This window comes from Amphiura filiformis, chromosome 15 (assembly GCF_039555335.1).
Source record: "Amphiura filiformis chromosome 15, Afil_fr2py, whole genome shotgun sequence".
Taxonomy (NCBI): domain Eukaryota; kingdom Metazoa; phylum Echinodermata; class Ophiuroidea; order Amphilepidida; family Amphiuridae; genus Amphiura; species Amphiura filiformis.
In genome coordinates, this window is record NC_092642.1 from 2,250,303 (window position 1) to 2,277,229 (window position 26,927).

Genomic DNA, 26,927 nt, shown 5'->3' on the forward strand with positions numbered 1-26,927 from the left:
GAGCGTTTATGGCGTTTCGACAGTATTTTTTGTGGGACATGAGAGCACCTCAGACGTATCGAATTGCATTCTGAATACGAAGCATGTCTTTCTGATATCAAATAATTTTCATTTTTGAAATTCACGATATAATACAAATTTTATGACAAATTATTAAAATTTGATATTTTTCAAATTTTTGATATATAGCAGTCCTCGAAATAAAGTTTATAAATCTAATGATATATTCTTAAAGTGTATGTAGCTGGGAGGAAAAGCCGACGATCAATTGAAAATTTTGTCCTTTTATATTGAAGATATGGATTTTTTTCCCAAAAAGACCTATTATTTTTTTGGTGTTTTGGGAAAAAAATCCATATCTTCAATACGAAAGGTCAAAATGTTCAATTGATCGTCGGCTTTTCATCCCACCTACATACACTTTAAGTATAAATCATCAGATTTATAAAGTTTACTTCAAGTACTGTTAAATATCAAAAATATCAATTTTAATGATTTGCCATAAAATGTGTATTACATTGCGAATTTCAAAAAATCAAAATTATTTGATATCAGACGGCCATTCTTCGTATTCAGAATGCAATTCGATATGTCTGATGTACTCTAATGCCCCACAATAAATACTGTCCAAACGTTCATACCCCTTCCCTTAAGCCCAAAGGCTTATTTCCGAAGGGGTCCTTTATACATAGAAGGGCAAAAGGCATACATACATATAAAACATACAAAGAAATATATATATATACAAGTGAATATTAAAAGTAAAATAAAATCTTTAAACATGATTAAAATCATTAGAAACTAAATTTGGTTAAAAAGATGAGTTTTTACAGACTTTTTGGAACTTGGTTTATTAGAAATTGATTTGATTGCACTTGGTAAGCTGGCCCAATCCTGAATGGCATTATAATAAAAAGAGCCAGAAGTGATGGTAGTGGATTTTGGAACACGAAAATTTTGAGCACTGTTTCTAGTACTGTATTGGTGCACGTTTGAAACTCTGGTAAAATTTGAACTAAGATAGTCTGGGCCAACTTCATTAAAAATATCAAAAACATGGTTCAACCTGAGTTGTTTAGCCCTATTTTGTATGTTAAGGAAATTAAGATCTTTAAAATCATCTTCTGTAATATGATACATGCAATTCTTATTTAAAATAAATCTGATAACTTTGTTTTGAGCAATTTGTAGGCTTTTACTCATCTGCTTATGTGTGCCAGCATGCCAAGAAGAAATAGAGTAATCAAACAAACAAAGTACAAGAGCAGAGCATAAAATTTTCTTAATATTTTGATCAAGAAACTTTGCCTGTCTGTAAAGAAATTTGAGTCTAGAATTTACTTTTTTATGACACCAAGACCCATTTCGTCACCATTCAAGCACTGGTCAATAGTAAGGCCTAAGTATTTGACTGAGGGAGTAGCATGAATTGTTTGCCCTTCACACTCAATGGTATAATTTTGCCAATTCTTCAATTTACGTTTTGTTCCAAAAAGAATGAGTTCTGTTTTACCCATGTGGAGAGAAAGTTTGTGAACATGTATGCTCACAATGTTCCAGTTTACGTGCAGGGTTTGACAACATAAACGATTGATGGATGTTGATGTCGTGATCTGTTTATTTCATAGATTATAGTTAGCAATGAATTTCATCATCGAACCTAATGTAAATGCTTGTGTATCCGCATGCATTAGTTCATTCATTAAAACACAGCAAACCCAGTAAGGGTTCGGCCACAACAGAGAGAAACTCGCCTTTAATAGCGACATGTCATATCTAAGTGCCTCTATGCATGTATACAAACGCATGTAATTCTGTAATATTAAGACAATATGATTTGGCTGATGTATTGGAATAATAATTAACATGCATAATTAACTTTGTGACAATCTAATTGACCATTTCGGTAAATCCCATAAGACCGTTTACCTGAAATGTCGTCATTTGACGTCACACACGTCGATAGTGCACATCGTTTAGCGAACATCATTACTGCGAATTTCAAAGCCGTGAAGTGCGCAGTACCGATGTGCGCATCGGCGTAATGACATCACAGGTCTATCGCAAAGACTTATGGTATTTACCGAAAAGGAGTATGGCAAAGTTACATGTGTGATTTAGCGCAATGCCTCATGGGAAGGCATTCTTTTCAGCTATAGTGTTTTATATATGATATATATAGGCAGATTCATTTGTTGGTGTAATATTCATGACATTTACCAAGTTGTTTCTCTCCCTTTAATATCAGGATAATTGTTTGTGTCCATAACGGTCCCATTGATTAACCTGATTGCATTTACTAGCGTGATTCGCATGATCCTATTAATTCAACATTAACTCAAAAAAGCAAAAAATAACAAAATTAGCTTTTTGTTGTTCGACTTACCAATACAAGTTGTTTATCTAGTATCAATATACAAGCAAAGTGTGGAATAAATCATGAATTAAGAAGCTTAAGGTTATTAATTATTTTAAACTGTTGTGATTTGGTAGTTCACAGCATCTTACGAATGGTAGTGCGCTTTGGCAAAAACTGCATTGCTCAATTCATAGCGAGTGTGTAGAAGAATTAAAATATCACAGATATACTTTTATAGGTGTTGCGGTTCTTGAGTTACGTTGTAAAGAGGGCTGAAACAACAACACTTTTGTAAAACGTACATAACTCATTAACAACAATAAATTAAGCAAGTTTGCAAAATATACGATTTGCAGAATGAACTTTTGCAAAACATCAAGGTGTTAATTTTCAATAATATATTGATCTAGATAATGAAAATCGATTTTTTTTGGTTGCTTCGACCAACAATACCTCGTCTACCCTTAATCTTTAACGATTTATTCATATTCGTGTATATTATGAGTGATATTTATACCATCAGTTAAATTAAAGATCATAAAAATAAGGAATACTCAATCCATGATTTTTACTTTGGCTAAATTAGGTCAACATCTATATACGATTCTAATCGGTATTCCTAAAATAATCCAGACAGTGATCTGTGACATTTAGGCCTATTTATACTAAATAAATAACCGGATATCTATACCCAAAGACATGTCAGAATATTATCAGATGCAAAGCCAAGTGTTCAATACTTGTTTTTGCTGTTCTACTTGTAAATTCACTTAAGCGCATTTGAATGAAATGGGTTATTCACTGATTGTTGGTTATTTTAGTCAAGACAATGCCTGATATATGAGACAATCTAAATGTAATTCAAATTTAACTTAATACTGTACATTTATATATTGACTAATTCTACTATACAATATAAGCAAGTTACGCCAAACCAAAACTCCAAGTTGTATATTCACATTCTACATGCATTGGTTATCTGCCCACCAGTTTACCAATTAGTAGGGACGTGACCATGTCACCTTATGTGATATGAGGAAGGAAATAATATAAATCTATACCATTACAATATGATACATAGAGATATCATCTATGGTATTAGTGCCAACGTGAATACCACAAGATTGAAAACCATGGCCGGGTGTGGCAACTACTTGACTTGAACTGCGTCGATGCTTTTTAGGACGTGCATAGTCTTGAAGGTGTTAGGATGATCAAGCCCAGGTTATACTTCATCAGTTCTTTCAGTCTATGCTGCAACTGTCTGTGACTACATGTAGTTTGTGATGGCCGGTGGTGGGTTGGGCGCTGTGTCTCTTTGGCCCCAGGAACCATCCATCTCCAGCTGCAGATACTGTTCTGACTGCTTCTCCATCTAAAAAGTATTTTCTTCAAATACATTATAGGATAAATAACTCCGAAATGTATCGGGCACTGACCAGCAAACCATAAGAAAAGAGATCAAGCAACAGTTAGCACCCATACTAGAGCACGATGGCAAAGCAAGACACTTTGCCCATGTGGGATACGCTATCACCGCCATAATGTATCCGGCTTACAGGTGTCATATTGAGAGTCGGTCATAATTTACGTTTTTATATGGTCGTATTGTTGCTCACCAAAACAAATTCTCTCCTATTCCGTACAATGATTAGAACAGCCAATATCAATATAGGGTAGAATGTAATATCAGTCTTAATAGATAATAACTGGTGGCCTTGAATCTCAGAATATTACTCTGTGTATTATCACTTTTCTAGTTAATTCATAATTTGAAATGGGAGGAATGGTAATACACAAAGATGCTCTGACTGAAGTGTTAGTAATATCTGTTAAGGTACTGAGCATAAAAATGTGTTTTTGTTGCAAGGCTGATAGCACATTTTCTTTAACTCAGTAGGTCTTCTAAACTCACTGATTGAATACATCACTACTTGGGTAAACCTGTATCGTCAGATATGGATTTTGATTTAAATAATATGTCAAGTTATTCTTTTGGATTATTGAATAAATTTGGACAAAGCAACTTTCTTGAAATGTGTGTTTTTAGCACTGCAATAACCTTTACGTGTAGATATTCTGTCATTTTCCATCAAGGTCTAGCGTATATTTAGAAAGGCTGTTTAATTCTAGTCAATGTCTCTCAACAATGAATATTGATGAACGTCTCAAATTCGGTGGTTGGTGTCATTTTTTGGCGTTCAATTCGATACTGCTGTTCATAGTTACTAATGGAGGCTGTCAAATACAAGGTACCTTCAATGGTCTCAAGTATCACCCGTAAGGATTTCTTAACTGCCGACGGCAGAAAAATTGATCTTTTGTGCGCAAAAAAATGTACGTCTCAAACCAGCGATGGATAGTGAATTCTAGTTAATCACTGATGTCGTCATCTTTATTTTGTCTGAAGCGTGACCCAGAACTTGGTAAACTCATATCAAAATGGCGTCGGTAATAATATAACGTATATTGTAACCAATTTAATAGAGTAATTACCAGTTTTCAGAGGCAATGGATATTCATGGGCACGTTACTTTGTAATCATGTAAAAACTGCCTCTTCCTACTTTTACCTCGTTAATTCACTGACCAATCGAATGCCCTACGGATAGACTTGGTCATAGACCTTGGTCATAGTCTGTGTGTGATATCCAGGTCTTGCATGGGTAATAAATAAATGTAGGAATTTCAAATGCCATAGTATTCCAAAGAGGGTTTTAAACCTTGTCACTTTCTCTAAGGCGAAGAATGACCGCTGATGACGTCATCAAAATGAGGCCCGGTAAAATTTGACGACCGTTTGGCTACAGATGTTTACTTATCGCCACATTAAGTGTATGAACACATTACAAGAATAGGACATACAACATGCCAAGAATGTGTCACTGTTAACATTTATTCACCACAACTCCAAACACTGTACATAATGTTTCTTAGCGAATTAGCAATGGAGATCACGATCAATGTCCGGGTTATTTTTCTTACTTTGTGTACCGAATTTAAGAGTCCATTACTGTGCGTGTCCAATGGACATCGATTAATGTCATCTTCAATATCCCCGGCTTTCAAACCACTCTGTGTATTTACATAATGCACCTCTTGAGAGTGTACAATGTGGCCAAATTGTAAAAGAGGCTCTTCTTGCTTTTTAAATCTATGTGACCAAGCTTGTAAGTGCAATACAGAATAACAATGACTGTTTTTGAATACATGGACGTTGTCTTCATCGTCATCATCGTCTTTGTTTTCACTATCGGCACTGCAGTATTCATCGGCATCATCATCATCGGGATTGTCGTTGGAATCACCATGGTCATCATCATCACCATTCATCATGACATTTCGATACACGACAACCGCTTTACATCCACTATCATGACAGCCATCATACCGTCATTATCATCGGAAACTTTTTTCATTTAATACAATGTAACAACATAATAGTATTATAGTACATCAAAAATTTCCTTGCGATGTATTGACAATTTTAACAAGACCTGCATGTGAAATTAAGGTTCGTTTAACCTCCCATAAACATGATAAAAGTAGGCCTAGATAAAATTAGCTTTTCGTTACAGAAAGCGGAGCATTGTTTAATATCTAAATGCAATTAATCATTTCTCAAGAGTACGATACGAAATACTAAAAATCATTCCAGGCTCTGAAAGTAGTATGCCCAAAGACATGTTTCAAATAATTAGCATTTCATGTGTCATTATGTTTTAAAAGCTTTACTCAAGGCCATTTGTTCTAATTATTGTCATCAATCCAGGATTGCTGCACAAAGAGTATGCTGCAATTTGCTCTTAGTAGAAACGATATAACGCCCGTCATCCCATTCATCATGGAATGCTTTTCTTAAATCTTAATTTATCAATTCCATTACCTTTTGCTAATTTCTAGCCCAAATCCCAGAATATTTAACCAATACATGCTTTTAAACGTGTGGGTGAGAGTAGAAACATGTTCAGAAACATACAACCAGCTATTTGAAAGTCGGTATCAAAAACCAACCTGCTTGACAAATGCAAAATTGACAACTTGTGACACGTATGTGATACTCCACCTACCACATTGGGCTATACATTTGAACTCTTTACACCCCTATTATATGGAAGACATGACATAAAACCTCCCACACAGGGAGTGTGAATTTCAAAATATAGGGTTATCTGAATATATTATTACTTTTGAAATCTACACACCACCATGTGTGGGAGATTAACATGATTAAGGTCATGTCGTCTATAAGTGGTGTATGAATTTGAACTTGAATAGCCCATTCTCCTGTATTTCCGCCATCCATACCAGGTTATAAGCTACTAATTAGGTCTTGGCAATACATGTAAATCTAATGAGCGCCATCTGAAAGATGCACCACCGCTTTTATAAGGTCATCAAAAGTCATGATGCAGTCGTGTCTACAGTAGAATTCACCACGACATTTGCAGGACTTAAACCCCATTAAAAGCCATTAAACCAAGATAACACTCATTGAAAACAGCTCAACTGATTAAATCAGATCTTCTCTGGTTAAATCCACACTACACATGTTTCTGTTTTACCTGTGCAATGAGCAATGAGCAGCTGGTATTATAGTTTCAGTTGGGTGAACGATTATAAAGCAAACGCAAGGTAACAATACTGTGTGGGCTTTTGTTTACGAAATGAGACAATAGTCTACTTATTGTTAACCAGCATTCTTGAAAGTGAGATAATGGTTGCAGACTTAACACGGTTTGGAAATAATTTCTTCATATTTTTTGGTGTTATCTGTCGTTTACATATCCTTCCTAAAACACAAAAGTGCGAATATTTCCAAACACCTAAATTAACTAAAAATTTAGGACATGTTACAAAACTATATTTTCTAGAATTTCAGAGAATACTTTAAATATTGGCCGGTTATTTTTCACACAGTGACGTTAACTAGGCACTGTCCTATTACCTATAACATACACTAAAACACCAAAGTGCGAATATTTCCAAACGCCTAAATTAGCTAAAAATTTAGGACATGTTACAAAACTGTATTTTCTAGAATTTCAGAGAATACTTTAAATATTGGCTGGTTATTTTTCACACAGTGACGTTAAGTAGGCAATTGCCTAAACTTCTAACATACACTATTTGTAGAGGTCACGCGTCAATGGTGAGAGCACTGTGTATTGTGTAAAGGAAAACGGTCAGTAACTGCAGTAGGCCTATGTAATACACAATGGTATAAACCATTGCATTGTGCGGATTGCTGTTTTACAATTGTATGTTTCCGATAATAGTTTGAAAGTTTAGTTGAAATATTTATATCTATATTCATATTTATCATTTTGCAGCCACCATCATTACCAATAAATAATTGCTTCGTCGGTGATAATACTGTAGTTTATCAGCGTCTTTATTAAATGCATTAAGGTTATAGCAACTATTTAAAACTGTTGCGATTTGGTAGTTCACAGTATCTTGCGAATGTGTAGAAGTGTGTAGAAGAATTCAAATATCACAGATATACTTTTGCATTTCCTGTGGTTCTTGAGTTATGTTGTAAAGAGGGCGCTGAAACAACACTTTTGTAAAACGTACATAACTCATTTATAACTTATTAACAACAATAAATCAAGCAAGTTTTCAAAGTATACGATTTGTAGAATGAACATTTGCAAAACATCAAAGTGTTATTTTTCAATAATATATTGATTTAGATAAAGAAAATTGATTTTGTACCCTTAAGGGAAGGGCCCAGCAAACACAAAACGTTTTCGACATCATTCGCAAAAGGTTATAAAAGGTTGTCAGAAAACGTTTAAATGTCGGGTTATATAAAGGATATATTAAGAGTATAAAATGTTTTCATAACCTTAAAAAACATTTTTTGATAATCTACTGCTCAGCAAACAAAAATGTTTTACAGAAAACGTTTAAATGTCGGGTTATATAAATGGTATAAAAACGTTTTAATAACATTCCAAAAACATTCTTGAAAACTTGATACAAAACTTTCTAAACAGAATGTTATTTTTGGGTTGAAAAAATATTTTGCGAAAAATGTTTGCCCAAAATATTTTCAATAACGTTTTAAAAACGTTTTCATGACCTGTATATAACCCGACATTTAAATGTTATTAAAAGGTTTTGAAAAAAACATTTTAAGAACATTTCTGTGCTTGCTGGATTCAAATATTTCAACATAATGTTATTTAAGTATTGACACAATATTTGGCACACATGTTTGCAAAAATAGTTTACAATAACATTTTTTGAAAACATTTCAAAATATTGTTGTGGTGTGTTTTCATACAAAACGTTTTAAAACGTTATCATGACCTTTATATAACCCGACATTTTAATGTTATTAAAACGTTTTTACCTAAACCAAAAGACAAAATATAACTTCTTTAAAACGTTTTTAAAACGTTTTTGTGCTTGCTGGGGGGTATGAACGTTTGGACAGTATTTATTGTGGGACATTAAAGCACATCAGACATATCGAATTGTATTCGGAATACGAAGAATGCCCTTCTGATATCAAATAATTTTGATTTTTTTTTAAATTCGCATTGTAATACACATTTTATGGCAAATCATTAAAATTGATATTTAACAGTACTCGAAGTAAACTTTATAAATCTGATGATTTATACTTAAAGTGTATGTAGGTGGGATGAAAAGCCGACGATCAATTGAAAATTGTGACCTTTCATATTGAAGATATGGATTTTTTTTTCCCAAAACACCAAAAAAATTAGGTCTTTTTGGAAAAAATCCATATCTTCAATATGAAAGGTCAAAATTTTCAATTGATCGTCGGCTTTTCCTCCCAGCTACATGCACTTTAAGAATATATCATTAAATTTATTTCGAGGACTGTTATATATCAAAAATGTGAAAAATATCAACTTTTTATAATTTGTCACAAAATGTGTATTATACCGTGAATTTCAAAAAATGAACATTATTTGATATCAGAAAGACATTCTTCGTATTCAGATTGCAATTCGATACGTCTGATGTGCTCTCATGTCCCACAAAAAATACTGTCGAAACGCTCAAAACCCTCATTCCAGATCCCTTAATAATAATTATTGCAAGTTAGATTTTCAACAAACAATCGATAGTAAATGACTAGATGGCCGTTTAAAGATGACTGACATGATTCCTGCACAAAAGCGCGTTAAGGGGTATTACACCCCTCGATAAATGTGTGTCTATTTTGCATTTTTTCCTCAAAATAATAGCACACTGGTAACAAAAGTTATGTATATTATAGGGGCAAAGAATCCAATTACTACACTGGAATTTCAGTGACCCGAGACAAGCGGTTCGTTATTTATGATGAGAAATGAGGTACCGCTAGGATGTACCTCCTTTCCTATCATATATACACTTGTTTTGAGTCACTGAAATTTCAGTGTAGTAATTGGATTCCTTGCCCCAATAATATACATAACTTTTGTTACCAGTGTGTTATTATTTTTTGAGAAAATGTAAAAATAGTCACAAATTTACCATAGGGGTGTAGTACCCCATTAAAGGTCATATGTATTGCTCGGACAACAACATATCATTGGCAAGCTGATATTATGAGGACAATGAAAATGACTCCTTTTTTGAGAAAATAATACGTTTGAAATTGATATTCCGCAAAAACCAACTTAACCGGTGAGTTCCTTCGAACGAGACAGATTTGACCTAGAAAAAAGTTGACGTCATATAATGAGATGTGCCTGCTTTGAGAGAAGGGACTGAAAACGCTCTCAATGCACAGGGCGTATACTGTTGTTGTTCTCAAAAAAAAGTCTAATCACGTGTTATAAATTTAATAAAATAAAATCAGCCGCTTCTTTTTATATATTAGTAAATTGTGATATTACAGTTCATATGTATATCAAGTTGTTGAGAAATATTTGGACTAAACAATAAAAACTATTTTAGACCAATTTTACCGTGCGTGAGCGTGATGTATATCCATACTATATTTATTATGCAAATAAACAATTTCAATGGCCTTTTGTTCGAACCTTCCCGATTTCTCGTGGTACAAGGTCGCATATTATACACATGACTGAATGTCAAAAGAGCTCATATCCAGGGCTCATGTGTTTGTAACATGACTCTTCATTTACTGTGACGTCACCAGTCTCCTGCCATAGAAATCAATTTTGATTCGAACGGGGGAAGGACCGTACATTTGTGTACGATGCAGCATTTTACGCACACTATTTCTCTTTTTTCAATACAAATACGAATAAAAAAAATTGCAACGAGTGTCAACTTGTAATGTAATAATTATTCTCTTCGAATGGAGTTAAACTTGTTTTTGCAATAGAAATGCCCTTTAAACAACTTTAATCAACCATACTCGTGTTCATAATAGTGACATGTTTTCATGATCTAAGTTGCTAGTTTTAGTACGCAATCGCCTGTAGGTGGCGCTATTGTAGTGACATGCAATTTTCTTGTCGGTATGCCTTGTTTTAGTCAAATAAATCAATGTAAATATTGGAAGCAAATTCGAAGACATATAATTACGATGATATCATGACCAACCACATGGGATCTCAGTTTATTAGTTTTAACCAATCTTAATTCGTCCAATCAAAATACCCTGTACTATATAGTTAATACTCTTCGTGCTAACCATATCATATCAATAAAAAAGTCCAAGTTTTGAGATATTTTCTCAAAATATCAAGAACTATTTTGAGAACTACTGAACCAATACCAGGCTTGTTTGTACTCATTTGAATGCATTTTTCATGCTGATTCCAAATATGGTTATGAAAATTTACAATTCTGGAATTTTTTGAATTTTTGAATTTTTTTTAAACTTGTCGTCTGCAGTGGAGAGAGTTAAACACGTTTGTTATTAAGTCTTTATTATTTCAGAACCTACAGAGCGCAAAGCAAAGGATTTAGAATAACATGGGTGGTTTTCATTCTAAATATTTTATGCAAAAGATGGCAGGATTGGTTGGTTATGTAAATTAAGACAAAGAAATATAGGAAATTGTGAGGTCTTCCACGAGCTTCCACGCATATATCCACTATCTCTCTATGCATTATGTCCCGCGTGCATTGAACCGGGATTAGTGTGTACATACTACAACGAAATCCTCGAGTAGTTAAGCGACAAATCCCCGTATGAAAACGTTTTCACAGGGGGTCATATAAAAACAAGCACATTCTGTCTCGACCAATGTAAGTAAATCATGTCAATATTTTAAAGACAATTATACTCGGTGGTTGAATTAGCCTAAGTCCCTACTGAACAAATGTTCTTGTTTTATCTTTTGCTCCACGAAACATCCATAAATTTGTAGTAGTTATAGTGGATTGATAAAGAGGCAACGCAAAGATAGAAGAGGGTGTAAGGAGAACATTATGAAGGGTAAAAGGAAAGGACTGTAGTGAAGGCAGGAAAGACTTTTAGGAGAAAGAGAAAGCGATAGAAAAGGTCAAGAAGGAGTGAGGAAAAAGTAAGGAAAAAGATGCATTGATTGCCACTCATTGCAACTAACAAAACAAATTGAAGGGGTAGTGCAAGAGGCCCCGCCCCATTATATCTGTGATAGCTGCCATATACACATTTGACAATTTCTGCATCTATATTGTACCCATGATCCCGGGCATATGATAAATGGCAGCTGTTGCGTCTAGTTGGGGCTCTTAATAGCTGCCCTACATACATTTGACAGTTACTGCATTCTATATTGTACTCATCTACAAATATAATACATGGCAGCTATTGCGTGCTGATGGGTCCTCTTGAACGAACACTTCACAATTAAACATTACATTAATCAGCTTAACGATCACATTCATCAATGCAGTCGTTTGGTTTTACTCTCATTAATATACTACGTGCAGTCGTTTTCGTTATATTCTTTCGTGTCTTATAACTGATAACATAGTTCCATTGCTGTACGGAAAACAAACCTGGGACAGCCCAAACTGTCCCAAGTTTCCTCTCTTTTGTTTTTATTGTCATCGTCGCAATATCAGAACATGTTCAAGAAAGCTAACATAATAAGGAATTTTGTGTTGAGACGGCTTTATACAGGATAGGTAGAAATTCTCGGAGGGGGACTTACTATTAGTGAAAAGGATATGTTTCCATGGTGACGGTGCATCGTCACACATCACTATCCATGTAACCTTTTCAGCGCTTTAGTTAAAAGAGTGACGTCATGCCAAATGATACGCGAGACTGTCTAGTTTCGGATATCAACCATGTCTTATTCTATTAACATTTTGCTCACTTTTTAAACTGTTTCTGCATCTAGGTACCGTGACATCCCTCAGCCATTACTCAATATGGTTGAGTGTCTTTTCCTCCTCAATGCTTGCCTGTAAAAATAAATCTATTCTGCCATATTGCTAGGTCTCACAAGCTTTAAACAACTTTTTTGGCAAATCCTTTCTACGCTTCGAAGTTAGGATCTTATTAACTTAAAAGAAAAATGCTGCATTATTGACCTTAAGCTATATTACGGTCTAAAGCAACCTCGCTTTGCAGTAAATTAATGCAACGACGCTTTAGCGGGGAAAAGGTGTAATTTCATTTAACCTAGAATGATTCAAGCTTCTGTATTTACTTACACATGGTAAAATTTATTTTATGTCGTACTTTCAAAAGCTGCTTTGTGTTAATATATTGGCTGCTTTGTGTTAATATACTTAAAAGCTACTACATTAGAACACAATTTACGTAAAGCAGCATACACATATAAAACTTTCACAAAACTACTTGGTTTAAGAATCACGACCTATTTCTTGTAGCGTATATTTACCCCTCAAATCTTCTAAAACTAGATTTAGTATTCATTCGCACACGATAAGCGATTCATCAAGAAAAACAATGACCAATGAAATGGATCCTAAATTTGCACGCTAAATAACACAACCGAGTTCATTGGACAAAAAGCAATCGCGCAGATGCTCGGCACTGAACCGTAAATGTGTGTAAAGGTATTATGTTCCTAGATATACTTCAAAGATTATCTCCATCGGATTCATTACTTAGTGATACCCGCAAAGATCCAGTTAAAAAGTTTTAGCGGTTTGTCTACTTCAGTGTGTTATTAACCCTTATCTTAATAAGTGGTTTTTGTATCATGTCTTCATGCTATGGGGTGATGGACTGGTTAATGCAACACTAGATATCCTGTTTTAAACAATGTCTTATGTTGGTAATTCTATGTGCAGCTAATTCATACTAAAACGAATAAAACAAATGAGTAAGACTAATCTTAGATCTTTCCCTTACTCTCATTATGATAACAATACATAACCCAAGTAGGGTCGACCATCAAATTCGACCATAAGGCGGGGCAGGTTGGTGAGGTATGGACTTAAACTTAATAGTTGGTTGAAATGTTGATTTCCTTTTATATGTTTTCCTTTTATATTTAGCTGAAAATCCTACGAAGAGTACTTGTTCCTGGAATGTTTAGCCGATAATCAATGTTGACTTTTGTACATATTTCTGGTATCACTGGATAGAAGATACCAATTATAGCTATACATTAGTACAAAATCTAAAAGTATGACGTTTAAATAATAGCGTGTTTGCATCCACCAAGGCTCAGTAGGACAGGAGTTAAAGTTTTTAATACGGGTATCTTGTATCCGGTGCATGTCGCCAAATTAAGTAACATTCTTCATAAACATGTCACTTTAACGCCAGAATGTGATTACACCCTCGCGAAATTTGTAAATCCTAAATAAGCTGTACAGCGTACAAACATGGTAAAATGTGACTAGGGGAGTTCCGCAATTTTCTTAAGTCAATTGAATTATAAGAGTATGTTAGTGTACCTGAAGTAAGGAGCCTCAAGGGCCATTTTACCCTCCCCGCATTGTAAGCCGAGGGTTATAGCTATAATCATGCCCCTTATACACCACCCTCTTTTTTATGTCGAGCATATCTAGGCATTAACAGCTGAAATCGAGGAGATAACGCTGGCGAATCTTCGGCCAGGCACAAGAGACCTGGTGAATGACAAGGGGGTCGCCTTATAGCTGGTTGGGGCAATTTTTATAGGACAGTCAAGTATAGCCAACAATCGGGCTTGTTACCCTGATTGGAACCGACTGTAACGAGGTCTTTTATCATGGGTCATCTGCCCCGCCTTTACCAGAGCCACGGGGAGAGCGGGAAATATTTGTTTGGTCCTGCGGGGAATTGAACCCGGGACCTCTTGCAACAAAGGCAAAGACCTTAACCAGTGTGAGACGCTACTCCTCGTTTCAATTTCAATTGCAAAAAGGGATCAATATTATTTCAGATAAGGATACCTATTTCAAAACATTTCGGTGTTGATCACATCAACAAACAGAATCACTCCATAAGAAAGCTATTTTAGCATTACAGTGATTCTTACATTATACAGTGATTTATATCACAAGTACAGAAAGACCGCCTATAACGTGACGGTGGACCTCTTGCAGACTTCTTGCCCACGTGCAGTATAATGGACGCCACCATCGCTGGCATCAATGAATTGCTTAATACGAATTAATAAACTCGTTATTACTGACTGTGATATAACAACAATTCCTGTGTTTAATTATTCTCATAGAGATTGTGTACAGTGCTGCGATAAAATAAGGTTCATGGTGTTTTCATCGTGTTATTTATATGAAGGATACCTCGCGTATTCAACACGAACAGTGGCGAAATAGTAATGCATAACCAATAATAAATCACATACTGCTTGTAACATGTTTATAGCCTACCCGAATGTCACTTTTGTGCAGACTGAGTCTGTTACTCGTGTGGCAAACGATGATAATGTAATAGACATTTTCCTTAAGTTTTTTAGAACAAATTTGCTCATTCCGTTAATTTCAATCATTTAGTAGGTACGAAAGGTATTTTCATTCACCTTAAATGCTTGTAACGTCATAAGGAAATAGCATGAATCGTAATACGTACCTAACTTGCTAAGATTTTGATGAAAGAGGGGGAAAGAGAGACAGGGAGGGAGAGAGCGAGGGATGGATATAGAGAGAAATTCTACAGGAAAGTGGATTATTTGCCATAGCTCGTCCCGTGGGCTTAGTAGATAAGATTTTAGCGCAAAACATCACTCGTTTTACCATGCCTACAGACACGAACATAGTGTCTTGTAAGATTTGTAGTCGCTAATAAACAGGCGCTAAAGTCGTGTTAAATAATGAGAAACGTGCAAAAGGAAGATAGTTTCAACGGTAAAGAAGACTAAATAAACAGCAAAATTGACGAGCCCCATTCCCGGGTCAAATTCCTTATTTTTGTGGCAAAACGGAAATGTTAATGTCACGGGCTTCTAACATTTAGCGCCATTGTTTACATCAGGCAATAATGATTGTCGCTCAAAGCTCATATTTTCGACAATATATAGAACAGATCGAATCCTGAAAAACATTTTAAACGGTTTGTCTTGAATATAGATACAATGCAAGGTGTGAGCTTGTAAGACCCCTATAGCCATATTATCGTTCACTTTTGAATGAATAATGAATGCTAGCAAAAAGAAAAACGATCAATATACTAACCCAAATACTATATGATAAATGTATGGCTATTTGGCATCTCATAAATATCATCCATCTCAAATCTGTTATTTTACTTATGTCTTATATGGGATAAGGGATTACAAATATGATTTTTCTTGATCCCTATAACCTTTACTTTATTTAAATTTTATGTCGTTTTCTTTGTGCAGTAAAAATTTAAATGAAAATTTTGCAATCAGATTTGGATTAATCTAAATTCTGAATTGTAACTATTATCACAATGTATTTCCCCGTAAACGGGATTGTATTTTATAAAGATTCATTACCGCTATATCGCTCATCGGCTAACAGAAATTAATTATACAAAATATATTAGTATGTAATTTAAAGCTGTCATCCAGTGTTTGAATTATTTGCAAATATAATATTTGATCTACTGGATGAATAATCTTCACCAAGATATTACTTATTATATATAAATTCTAGACAGTTCATTGGTTGATTACCATTTGCCATTTTTACCATCACCCTCTCCGTGTGATAGTCTTTACCATCATAGTGCTCTGCCGTAGTGCGCCTGCGCCAAGCCGTGCGCTGACTCTTAGACTCGCCGATTTAGTAATGGGGTGGACCCCAAAATGTTAAGTATATCACGGCAAAACATGGTGTTATGTTGATGAAAAATGTATTTACTACCTTAAATAGTATTTTATTAATAGAATTTATGCATGAGTGATATAAAACAAATATTAACTGTCTTAAATTCGTGTGATGGTCGAAATATAATCACTCGGTGAAAGATGGATTGTTCCATTCCACTCGCCGTTCCGGCTCGTGGAATGGAACAATCTATCTTTCACCTCGTGATTATATTTCGACCATCACACTCATAGACAGTTAATATTTGTATACTATTATCGTTGTTACAATAACCATTCACTTCTTCATTACTCATATTTACATATTTGCTTCAAATACATGTAGAAGGTAAAAGGTCGAGATGTAAACGGCGCATGTATATCCTACTTCCTTTAGTCAACATTGACGATATAACAAATATGTATTCTATAACAGGAAACAATTATTGGTAAACAACGTCAATTGTTTCATCAGACAACCATCCCATCCCATCATGCATTGCGTTATTTCCGTGCTTCTATCATAGACCAAACATATACAGACCATTTACCAACGGCTAGAGTCCCCGTGCTTTGTATGCTGAGAATTAGATGGTTCTTTTGCCTACCATCATGATTCATGACCATGAAGTGTATCTAACCCAAAGCCCTCGGGTTTGAATCCAGACCAAAAGAAACAACTTATTTGTGTAGTGGTAGTGATCCTACTTGCTACGATTAGTGGCTTCTGATCACAAGCGATACTTGGGAGTGGTCGTATTTCAAGCACTCTGCTTCCAGGCTCGCGCTATCATGGCTATTTTTGTCAAATGGTCTAACATTGGCTTTAATACTACTAGATATTTTCTTTACAAGTTACTTCCTTGGGTCACTGGACCTTCTATGATATATCGAGGGCTCTGATCATGAGCTAGTCTCAAGTGTGCTATATCTCGTCTGAATCATGGCCTATCAATTGCCCAATCCGCATATGATTTAGCGTAATGTCACCAACGCATCATGGGAAGGCATATATTGTCACAAATTTATGAAAAAAGTTTCTACGCAGGAAATTGGTTCTTTCTTTATCTCTTCATATAAATCAAAAATGACACAATTTAATTGTTCATAAAATCCAAAATTGAAATAGAAATGTTCAAATTGAAATGTAATATTAGCTGGATCTGGGTCTTTTAAAAGTATCTTTTTCTTATCCATATTATGTTTTGTCAATATGCTTGCAATAATAATTGAATAATGAACATATTTTTTTAAACAACTTAACATTTAAAGCAATTTTCATATCTTCCTCACAATGAGTAATAAAATTGTAAGTACGCACAGTAAGAGACGCAATTTCTGAACGGTGACTGTTTATCATTACTTCTTTCTACATTGTCCCGACTCCAGTAGTGCAACGTGGGAGATACTATCGCAGAATAAGCGTTATTTTAACAGACCCTACAACACCATTCATTGTCAACTCTTATAATTTAGATAATAAACTTAAAGGCTCTAATGATGGATTTCTATATAAAAATCAGATGATTTTCCTATTTTATCATAATTAGTCGTTGAAATGCGTCTCACGTTGACAAATTGAATTACATCTTAGAGCAAGTTTTCCACGAACTGTATACGATAATAGGCATAGGCCTATATAAAAAAATATTTGTGGCGGGAATAATTATGTCAGGCACAACGATATTATTGGTTATCTCTTGTAGCCGTCGACACATGCGCAAAACATAGAATAAACTATATGAATTTTTGTTTTTACTATCCTATACCGTGTGATAAACAATATGCCCGTATTTGAGTAGTGGATGCCAGCGCACACACCCCGATTTTATAGTGGACATGTGTCTAACGCATAGTACAGGATAGAAAAAAACCAAAATTCATATCGTGTATTTTAAGTCTTTTAAATAATATTTGATAACTAAATACGGTTTTATTAAGCAACGTTACCGTCATGAAAACTCCCCTTATTCTGAAATGAACGAAACTTATTTACCATTTTAGTTGCGAGTATTTCGCTCTCGTCCGCGTATTATACTCTAGGCCTACAATACGCGAGCCTCGACAAGCGTGTTCATCGATGTCGCTGTCGTTGCAGATCAGTAGCGTAGCCAGCGGGGGGCAGAGGGGGGAAGTGCCCCCCCCGACAAAAAATGAAAGAAAAAAGTGCCCCTTTGACAAAAAATGAAAGAGAAAATCAGGAGGGCAAAGGGAAAAAAAAGGGCATGGAATCCCTTTTCTAGCAAAATTCAGGGGCAAAATAGTGTAAAATACAAAATGTTTCCGCGCTAAGCGCGCACATTGTAACAATATAGCCCTTTTCAGCCGGATAATGGGCACAAATATTGTAAGATACCATTTTTTTCGCGCTGCGGGCGCACATCATCCCAATAAGGCCTTTTTCGGGAAGCTCGAAGACATAGAGTCTCTATGTATTGTATGATGCAACTGCATTTTTTTTCGTCTGTGCCCCAAAATTTTTATTTTGCCCCCCCTGACCAAGAAAGCTGGCTACGCCCCTGTTGCAGATATTATAGTATGATAGACTACATCCAGAAACCAATGAAATTCAACGCTTACAAGCTAAATCACGGCCGGCCACTGACTATTACAAATTCGATTTACTGATAGGTGGTCTAGGGAATTGACCTTCTACGTGTTTCATTGTTATTATAAATAATAGCTCTATTTAATAATAAAAAAGGTGTCAAGCAAACACTTTTTAAACCTATAGCCATTTGCATTCATTCTCACACATCCGTATCTAAAGTCTGTATCGTAATCCACCTAAAGGGAGCCCTCAACCTCATACATTTTGCACAATGATGATATGCAATTTTATTGTACTATTCATGGTCAGCTGTTTTCAAAATGCATGCACATAGTCTAGCATAAAGCACACACTTAAACAGGTATTTCTATTTTTAATATTTTGATAAATATGGAGAGACCTTTATAAAAAAAGATATTTTTAAAACCACAAACGTGTATAATAAAACAGCAGCAGCAGAAAATAGCAAATCTTAAGACATGAATCTGTGAAATTTCTCTATTTAAGTATAGAAATTATCTATTATGTATTTCAATGGGTCTTTAACTTCGTCTATAATGCTGTTTCTTTGTTTGTTTGTGTTTTTTTTTTGTTGGTTTTATAAAAATAAAGGTATATTCTGAAAAAACTCTAAATGTACAATTTCAACAACTCTTCCTATATTTTTCTACTGGAGCCAACAATTATTGTGATTAATCTGAACTTTACAGTATCTTATACGCAGGTTAAAGCCATAATTTATGATTTCAGTTTAATTTCAATTTTGTTTGCAAAAGTATGGAGGAAGCGTGGGTGCATCGGTGTTCATTTCTGATGAACCACCGATTTAATAAATAATCACTGAAATTATCCACCTTCTTGTCGGCTTGAAGTGGTTAACAAATGAAAGTTTATCAACAGAAACGCATTACATATCCTGAGTCAACTATTGTGATATTAATTCCGCACGTTATAGTCGTGCGATAGCCAAGGCTTTTCCTGTCACATCATTTTGGTTACTACGAAGCTGACTTTTCATGTTCACTCAACCTGTACTGTCGAATGCCCGTTCCTTTGCATAACAGTAAGAATCAGTGAGTTCACGTGATTGTTGGGGCCCGCCCAGCTATTTAAATAACAAACTAGTTATGTCATTTACCATAGAAATTCTAATGCCTTCGTAAGTCCCGGGCAACAGAGTACAATTGGTCTACAATCCTCTAAAGTGGGACCAAATATTATAATAGTTATTCCTATAAGTAACAACTAATTATACTAAAACTGTTGTTTGAGTTAGTCATTTCAGGCAAAATCTGGTCAAACATCCCACATAAGCCACACCAATCAGGTGTTTTGAAAATACCACATGTTATTGAAAGTTGGCATCTTGCTAAAATGCCGAAAATATTATACTCGGGGTTGGGATCAAGTCATGAAAGGAGCACAATATTTGATAAATTTTAGAAAAAAATTATATGCAATAATATTTCATGATTAAATGACATTTCATTTTATAGTAACCTAGTTGAAGTCAGAAATATTTAAAAAAGCCTGAAACGAATCAATAAAAGGATGAATATAATAACAAACATACATTATAGATATAAATAAATGTATACACTTAACGAATGGTTCAACAGAAGAGTAAAAACCAACCTCACCCAATCTCTCACATACATAAATGTATAATTCCTTTTATCTTGTTCGAATCACAATTGCTTTAATTTTCTTCTCGTGTTTCGCCTTCGTCAAATACATCTTCTTCCTTGTGGAATGATGACATCAAAATAAATCAAATGCGCGGTTTATATATCAACTGTTCAGGTGCACAAATGATCGTGATTCACGGTTAAGTTCATTATTGTCGGAAATATTATAAAATTAGATGTTCTCAGATTGTGTTAAACATTGGACTTTTCTTGTTTTTCTTTTAAAAACAAATCCATAACGTAAAGCATTTTATTATTGATGCTTTTTGTTTCTTGTGGGTTCTCAATCTACTTTTGATGTCTTAACTTTGTTTGCCTATGGAGTAGTTCGATAATTGTAATGTAAAACGGCACAAAGGTGGGCGACATTTTAAAAGCAATGTCCATTAATAAATATCTTTAAAACAATTTAGCCATTTCTTGTACTTGTGGTGCAACTAATGGGTCAATTATATGTACTTGGTATTGGGGACTTTTGAGTGCTGAGGATTCAACCCACTTTTCTCCCACACTTTTTCGAGTGATGTATTTAGTTTTTTATAATTGCGAGTCCTGGTGTTAAAGGTCCTTAACTGATCAACAGCCTCATCCCCAGACTTATGTCATTGTTGATGAGATTTTGGTATGATAGCTATTATTTATCTCAAATGAGATGCTCCAAATCGATGTATTCCCGATAATATTGTGATTTAGGGTTACCACGTTATCGAAGTTTTCCTAAGCTTATTTTCACTGTGGGTGGCAGTGGGTGCAGCAAATTTTACTTCGACGAAATCTGACCATAAGAATAAGTATTTGTAAGCTTTATATAAATAATAGTCAGTTAAACCTTACTGCTTTGAGGTTAAATGTTGACGTTATTCTTCATACGTACACGCTTTCTGTAACCTGATGTACGTTAATTATATATTGATTGACTAGTTCTTCTCAGAAGAAACTGTAAAGTGAAGTTTAATCAGCCGCTGGTTTCGGAGCTTATTTATAATCGGATCACAATGAAACGCGAGTGTAACAATGCTGATTAGCTTATTGTGCTAATTACCATACGCTAAAAGTGTCCTTTGTTTTGGTTTTTACATGGAGGCATAAAGGGGACGATATTTGACTTTGAACGTAATAAATTTGAACAAAATCCATATCTATAACCAACTGGGTCACCCCCTTTAAGACATCTTGTCTTGTATACCTATTATCCACGAGTCATGTGCATTGAACCATTCATACCTAATACCGAATTCGCCGTAGAAGTGATAATGTAAGAGGATTAGCTACCAGTTTTGAATATATCGCCCTGCACTACAAGCAGATTGCACTCGTCACCTGTGTCTGCAATCATAGATTGAATATGCCGCTCTTTTCAAGGATACTAATCTTACAGGTGCAAGTGATCAGCATGTTATGAATATTCAATGGAATTACGATTCAGGTCTTTATCCCTGTTATTTGACATTCTGATGTGCCCTAAGTAATTCAATTTGATTATTTATCTTTGCTTACAATTTAGAGTTACTCCATGAGAGATGGGAAACCCTGTGCATCAAGTTGATCAAAACAAATTGAATCATATCTAATTTTGGGTTGATGGGATTCCCTTCTCCAGAATGTTCATTGAATTGCATCATTAGGAAAATCCCTGAAAAAGTGAAATGGATATGACATCATATTGGAATTCCCCCCAGGAAGTGATGTAATATGAAAGGTTAATTAATATTCTTAGGAATTCCCAGACTACGTCATATATTGTGAAAGTAGTAATTGGCTATTAATATAACGGGGTTTTTCTGATGTTGGCAAAGCAAATGTAAACACAATTCTTCAAAGTTATTTAAGACTTGTAGTGTTGTGTTTGGGCTAGTCAATGTGCTTACAGTCCATGTGCCTTCAAAGAAAGGTGATTGCGAACCAGACATATCTTATGTAGTCAATGTAATACATGTACTATCCAATAATATCGGAGAAGATCTAGAATACGTCAAAGTGCGTTCTTCTTCCAAGAAAGGAATTTATATTCTTCTATCGACTTGTTGAAGTCTGGTTTATGAAACAACACATCTGCCAATGTAAGTGGAAACAGTTGGACAATGCAATGCAGGCCTGTTTTACTTTAGAAATTGTGTGAGTGGTGAAAAGAGCACCATTTTTGGAGGATTTTATGCGCAAAGTCTTCAATGGACTTCGGTGAACAGTGATCTTCGAGGAACAAGTGAATCAGGATATACATCAGAACTTTGAGATCAACAACAAGAAGAAGGCTGCTAGCTAAATAACATTGTTATGTTACACATGGTGTATTTGGTTTATATTGTTAACTTATTCCACCTGTGTGTTTCGTTGTGCATTCTGAAGTGAATTTGGGTAAAAGGTGTCTTTGGTCTTGAGTCATAAACAACTCAAAAGAACATGGTTCAATGCAGAGGTACCACGTGAACTTACTAGTGCAGTGCGATATACATTTTCACTTCTACATGGAATACCCAGTGCTTGATACTTCAGGTACAGCTCAATGACTGCTGTATGGAATCCGTGGGTACAATTCAAAATGAAATGCAATTGCAAAGGTCTTATATATTAAGAACGAAGCAGTCAATTTTAATAATTCAAAAAGTGTATGAATGCTTTACAACTACAGGCAAGGCAACGATGACAGTTCTTGTCAAGAATCCGATGTGTACCAATCATTTTGATCAACCTTGTATTATACCCTGTCTATTTTTTTCTTTTTTACTGACAGTCAACACGAATGGGAGATACATAAATCATTACTATGTTTATCACACTACCTACAGGTGTCATAATAAAGTCCAATGATCGAATGTATGGATATTCGGTAAAGAAAGCAAATCGCCTTATGGGTGTCGGTATTTTTTACTTATCACATTTATAATACATAACTTTGATCAAATTGGTAAGGCAGTGATGCAGGCATAATGTATGGAACAACACCGATTTGAAAACAAAGTTAATTATGATGAAAATAATGCCGATTTCTTCAAACACATTATGTAAAAACGTTCTGGTAAAATTTAATCAGAAATTACAAATTTGATTATATGTCAAGATGGTAAAATACTAAGGTCATATTAAAATAAAAGGTGCTTGATCTTTACGAATAATACTGGGACCTTATCATTGTCTATAACTATGAAAGTGAAATTAATTCATACTATTTAATTAGCTACTGCATTTTAATGCTATTAATAACAATGATATCGTTTTTAAATATAAAATGTAAACAACAACGTGTTGTAATGAACGAGCTACACTATTAAAAATATAAATGGGGCAGCAACTGACAATGTTGATTTTCATTCTTTCTTATCTGTTCTCATGGTTCTGACGAAAGCGTTGTACACTGTCATGGGACTTAAACACTCGGTAGTTCTGCTGTTTTCGAAAAATGCTAATATATAGCCATAGGGGTTTGATCCTTTAACTTTTTGAGTCAGACAATATTTTTGATAACACAAACATTTTTATTGGAAGAAACTGTTAATTCTTTTGTATTAAAGGTATGTTGGACTTGTTTTTAACTACTACTGAACCATTTTCTTTCTCTATTTTGTTTTAATTATACAGTGCCGATAGCGGGAATTATAGTCGGATCGCTTTGTGCAGCTGCGGTCCTAGCTGGACTAGTATTCATTTTATATAGAGTGTACAGACGAAAATGCGGAGGTCGGTCGAAATACGAAAGGCTCGGTGGAAATGGGCTCAAAGGTCCTGCGCCCGCAGTACAAATTGATGGTAAAAGTCTAGCTACACCATCATTAAGGTAAGCAATAATTACGTTTAATGCAATTTACCTGTAACATAAGAGATAAGTGAACATTTGTAATCAATGTTGTTTTTCCAGACCCAGCAACAAAATTGTATCTCACAATCTTTCCTGCTGTTGCTTAACTATAATGATATTGACGATGATGACGATGATGATGATGATGATGATGATGATGATGATGATGATGATGATGATGATGATGATGATGATGATGATGATGATGATGATGACTACGACGATGCTGATAGTGATAATTATGATTATGACAAAATAAAAGACAGACTTTCCCATATCTTGGTGCCCGTGTAATTGAATAAATCGTTCTAGAATGACACAAGTCACTTCAACAATGGATCATGTTAAATATTGAATCGAAAAGTGAAAGTGATATACCATGGATCGATGCTCATCCGGCTCAAAATACCATCACCTTACCTGACATACCTGCCACAACAGACATCTGATGCGTATTATGTATTCTACGCGGACTATAAGATGACATTTTCCCTATCACTGACCATCAGTATAAAAAGATCGGATTTTTTACGCATGACATCAACCACAGATCTGTGCATCAACAAAAACTAGGCACGACCAATTTATGATGTCAGATGGCGCCTAGGTACTTAAAAAACAACCAATCATAAATTATCTGTAATTTGATATTGAGAATGTATCGCATTTCCTGCTCAGTACCTTAAGGGTAGCAATTGAACAATTCTTTATCGTAACAGACAGTGTTACAATCTACGATAAATTCCAAGTATCCGGTGTCTGATTAACCCCTTAACCTGTTCATAAATAGCCTTACCCGCGCTTCTATCGTCTGCATATTAAAAATTCTTAAAATCTTGCACAATTGTAAAAAAATATGAAATTAGAATTCGAAACCGATATTGTATAGAATTTTATCAAAGAATGCTCAAATTATTCTCTGAATGTGTTTAGAATATGAGGTGATTTTTTCAGCGCGTCCAAATTTTCTGCCGAGTGAAATTGGAGCCACGTGCCAGCAAATAAACACTGACATTTGGCTGAATTGCATAATTTGTCACTCTGGCAGGACGACTGAGCGTGGAATGTCAATATTGGTATTTACTACTTGTTTCATGCATTTATAGTCGCATATGGCCGTACCACGGAGTTTGTAGTCACTGATACCTATTTCAAATGGATTTTGAAATATCAAATATCACCCAAGAGTCTGTGATGGTTGCTTTGGTTACCTTCCGAGAAAATTGAAAAGTTACGTTGTGTGTTTACTATCTCAATGATTAATGCGATGGCTCAGCGGCAAGAAGATGTATACATGATTTTGTGCTCGTGCACTTGGCTATACACCAATTGAAATCCATACACCCCCTATGGAAGACATGACCTTAATCTCCCATAAAGGGAGTGTGACTTTTAAACGTGGTTACCTAAATGAATTACTCCATTTCAAATCCGCAATCCCTGTATGAAAGATTAAAGTAGTGTGTGCCATAGGGGTGGATGGAATAGAATAGCCAAATGGCTGCAAAATACCTTTGACCTTTGCTGTACAGCAGTATTTGGGTTTTCACTAGGTCAACAGATAACGCAATTCAATGTTTTTGTAAATTTGTTGAAAACGACCTTTGTCATTAAATGAAAGAGCACACTTATATTGTCCAAAAACTAGCGTCATTAGAATGAGCAATGGCCAATTCTCTTTAAATTGCAAATCGTGTGCAAAAAGTTACTATTTTCGCCTGTTTTGTCATACGGTTGTAAATTCAATGAACTATGACTTTGCTAAAGAGCCCTTACAAATGAATATGTTTTGACTGTATTAGACCAATCATAATTTGGCTCCCACAGTAAAGGATATGGCACATGTAGGTCTATTGGATATGTACACACGGGAAGATGATATTAATCCCAGTACTTCCATTGTCTTAAGAGGGTACTATTATGCAATGATATGTAGTAGTACCGTGTACTCTGTCTGCTAATTTCTCGAAAGTATTTCGAATGATTAATTTCTCTAATGTGAATAGTTTTGGCACGCGGTGAAATAATTTCTCAAATGTGAATTAAGAATTAATTTCTCTATCACGATGAATTAATTTTTCCCAACATGATGAATTTGTAATAACATTATTAGAATAAAATCAAAAATTATCAGTAGTAGTATTATTATCATTATCATTATTATTATTATTATTATTATTATTATTATTATTATTATTATTATTATTATTATTGATCACAAACAGTGCTCTGAAAAATAAATAGCGGCATTATTAATTATTAATACCCAGATGACTTTAAGCTAATCGTAGATTCATTCTTTGCACTCATTTGATTTTAGTGATAAATGATAACCAATCACCTTACCCGGGTAAGACAGAAAATCACAGTGGACCAATAGTTATTTACGCCACGTGCCAGCA

The 26,927-nt window shown here is 34.8% G+C and overlaps 1 protein-coding gene across 4 annotated transcripts in view; it reads left to right on the forward strand.

The window, feature by feature from the left end:
• Window positions 1–26,927, forward strand: part of LOC140171140 (synaptotagmin-15-like) — a 189,056-nt gene that overhangs the window by 104,169 nt on the left and 57,960 nt on the right. For all 4 annotated transcript variants that reach the window (XM_072194324.1, XM_072194321.1, XM_072194322.1 and 1 more), the window contains one exon: window positions 24,309–24,504. In XM_072194324.1, the coding sequence (XP_072050425.1) occupies window positions 24,309–24,504 (196 nt within the window). The remainder of the gene's footprint in view (window positions 1–24,308; window positions 24,505–26,927) is intronic.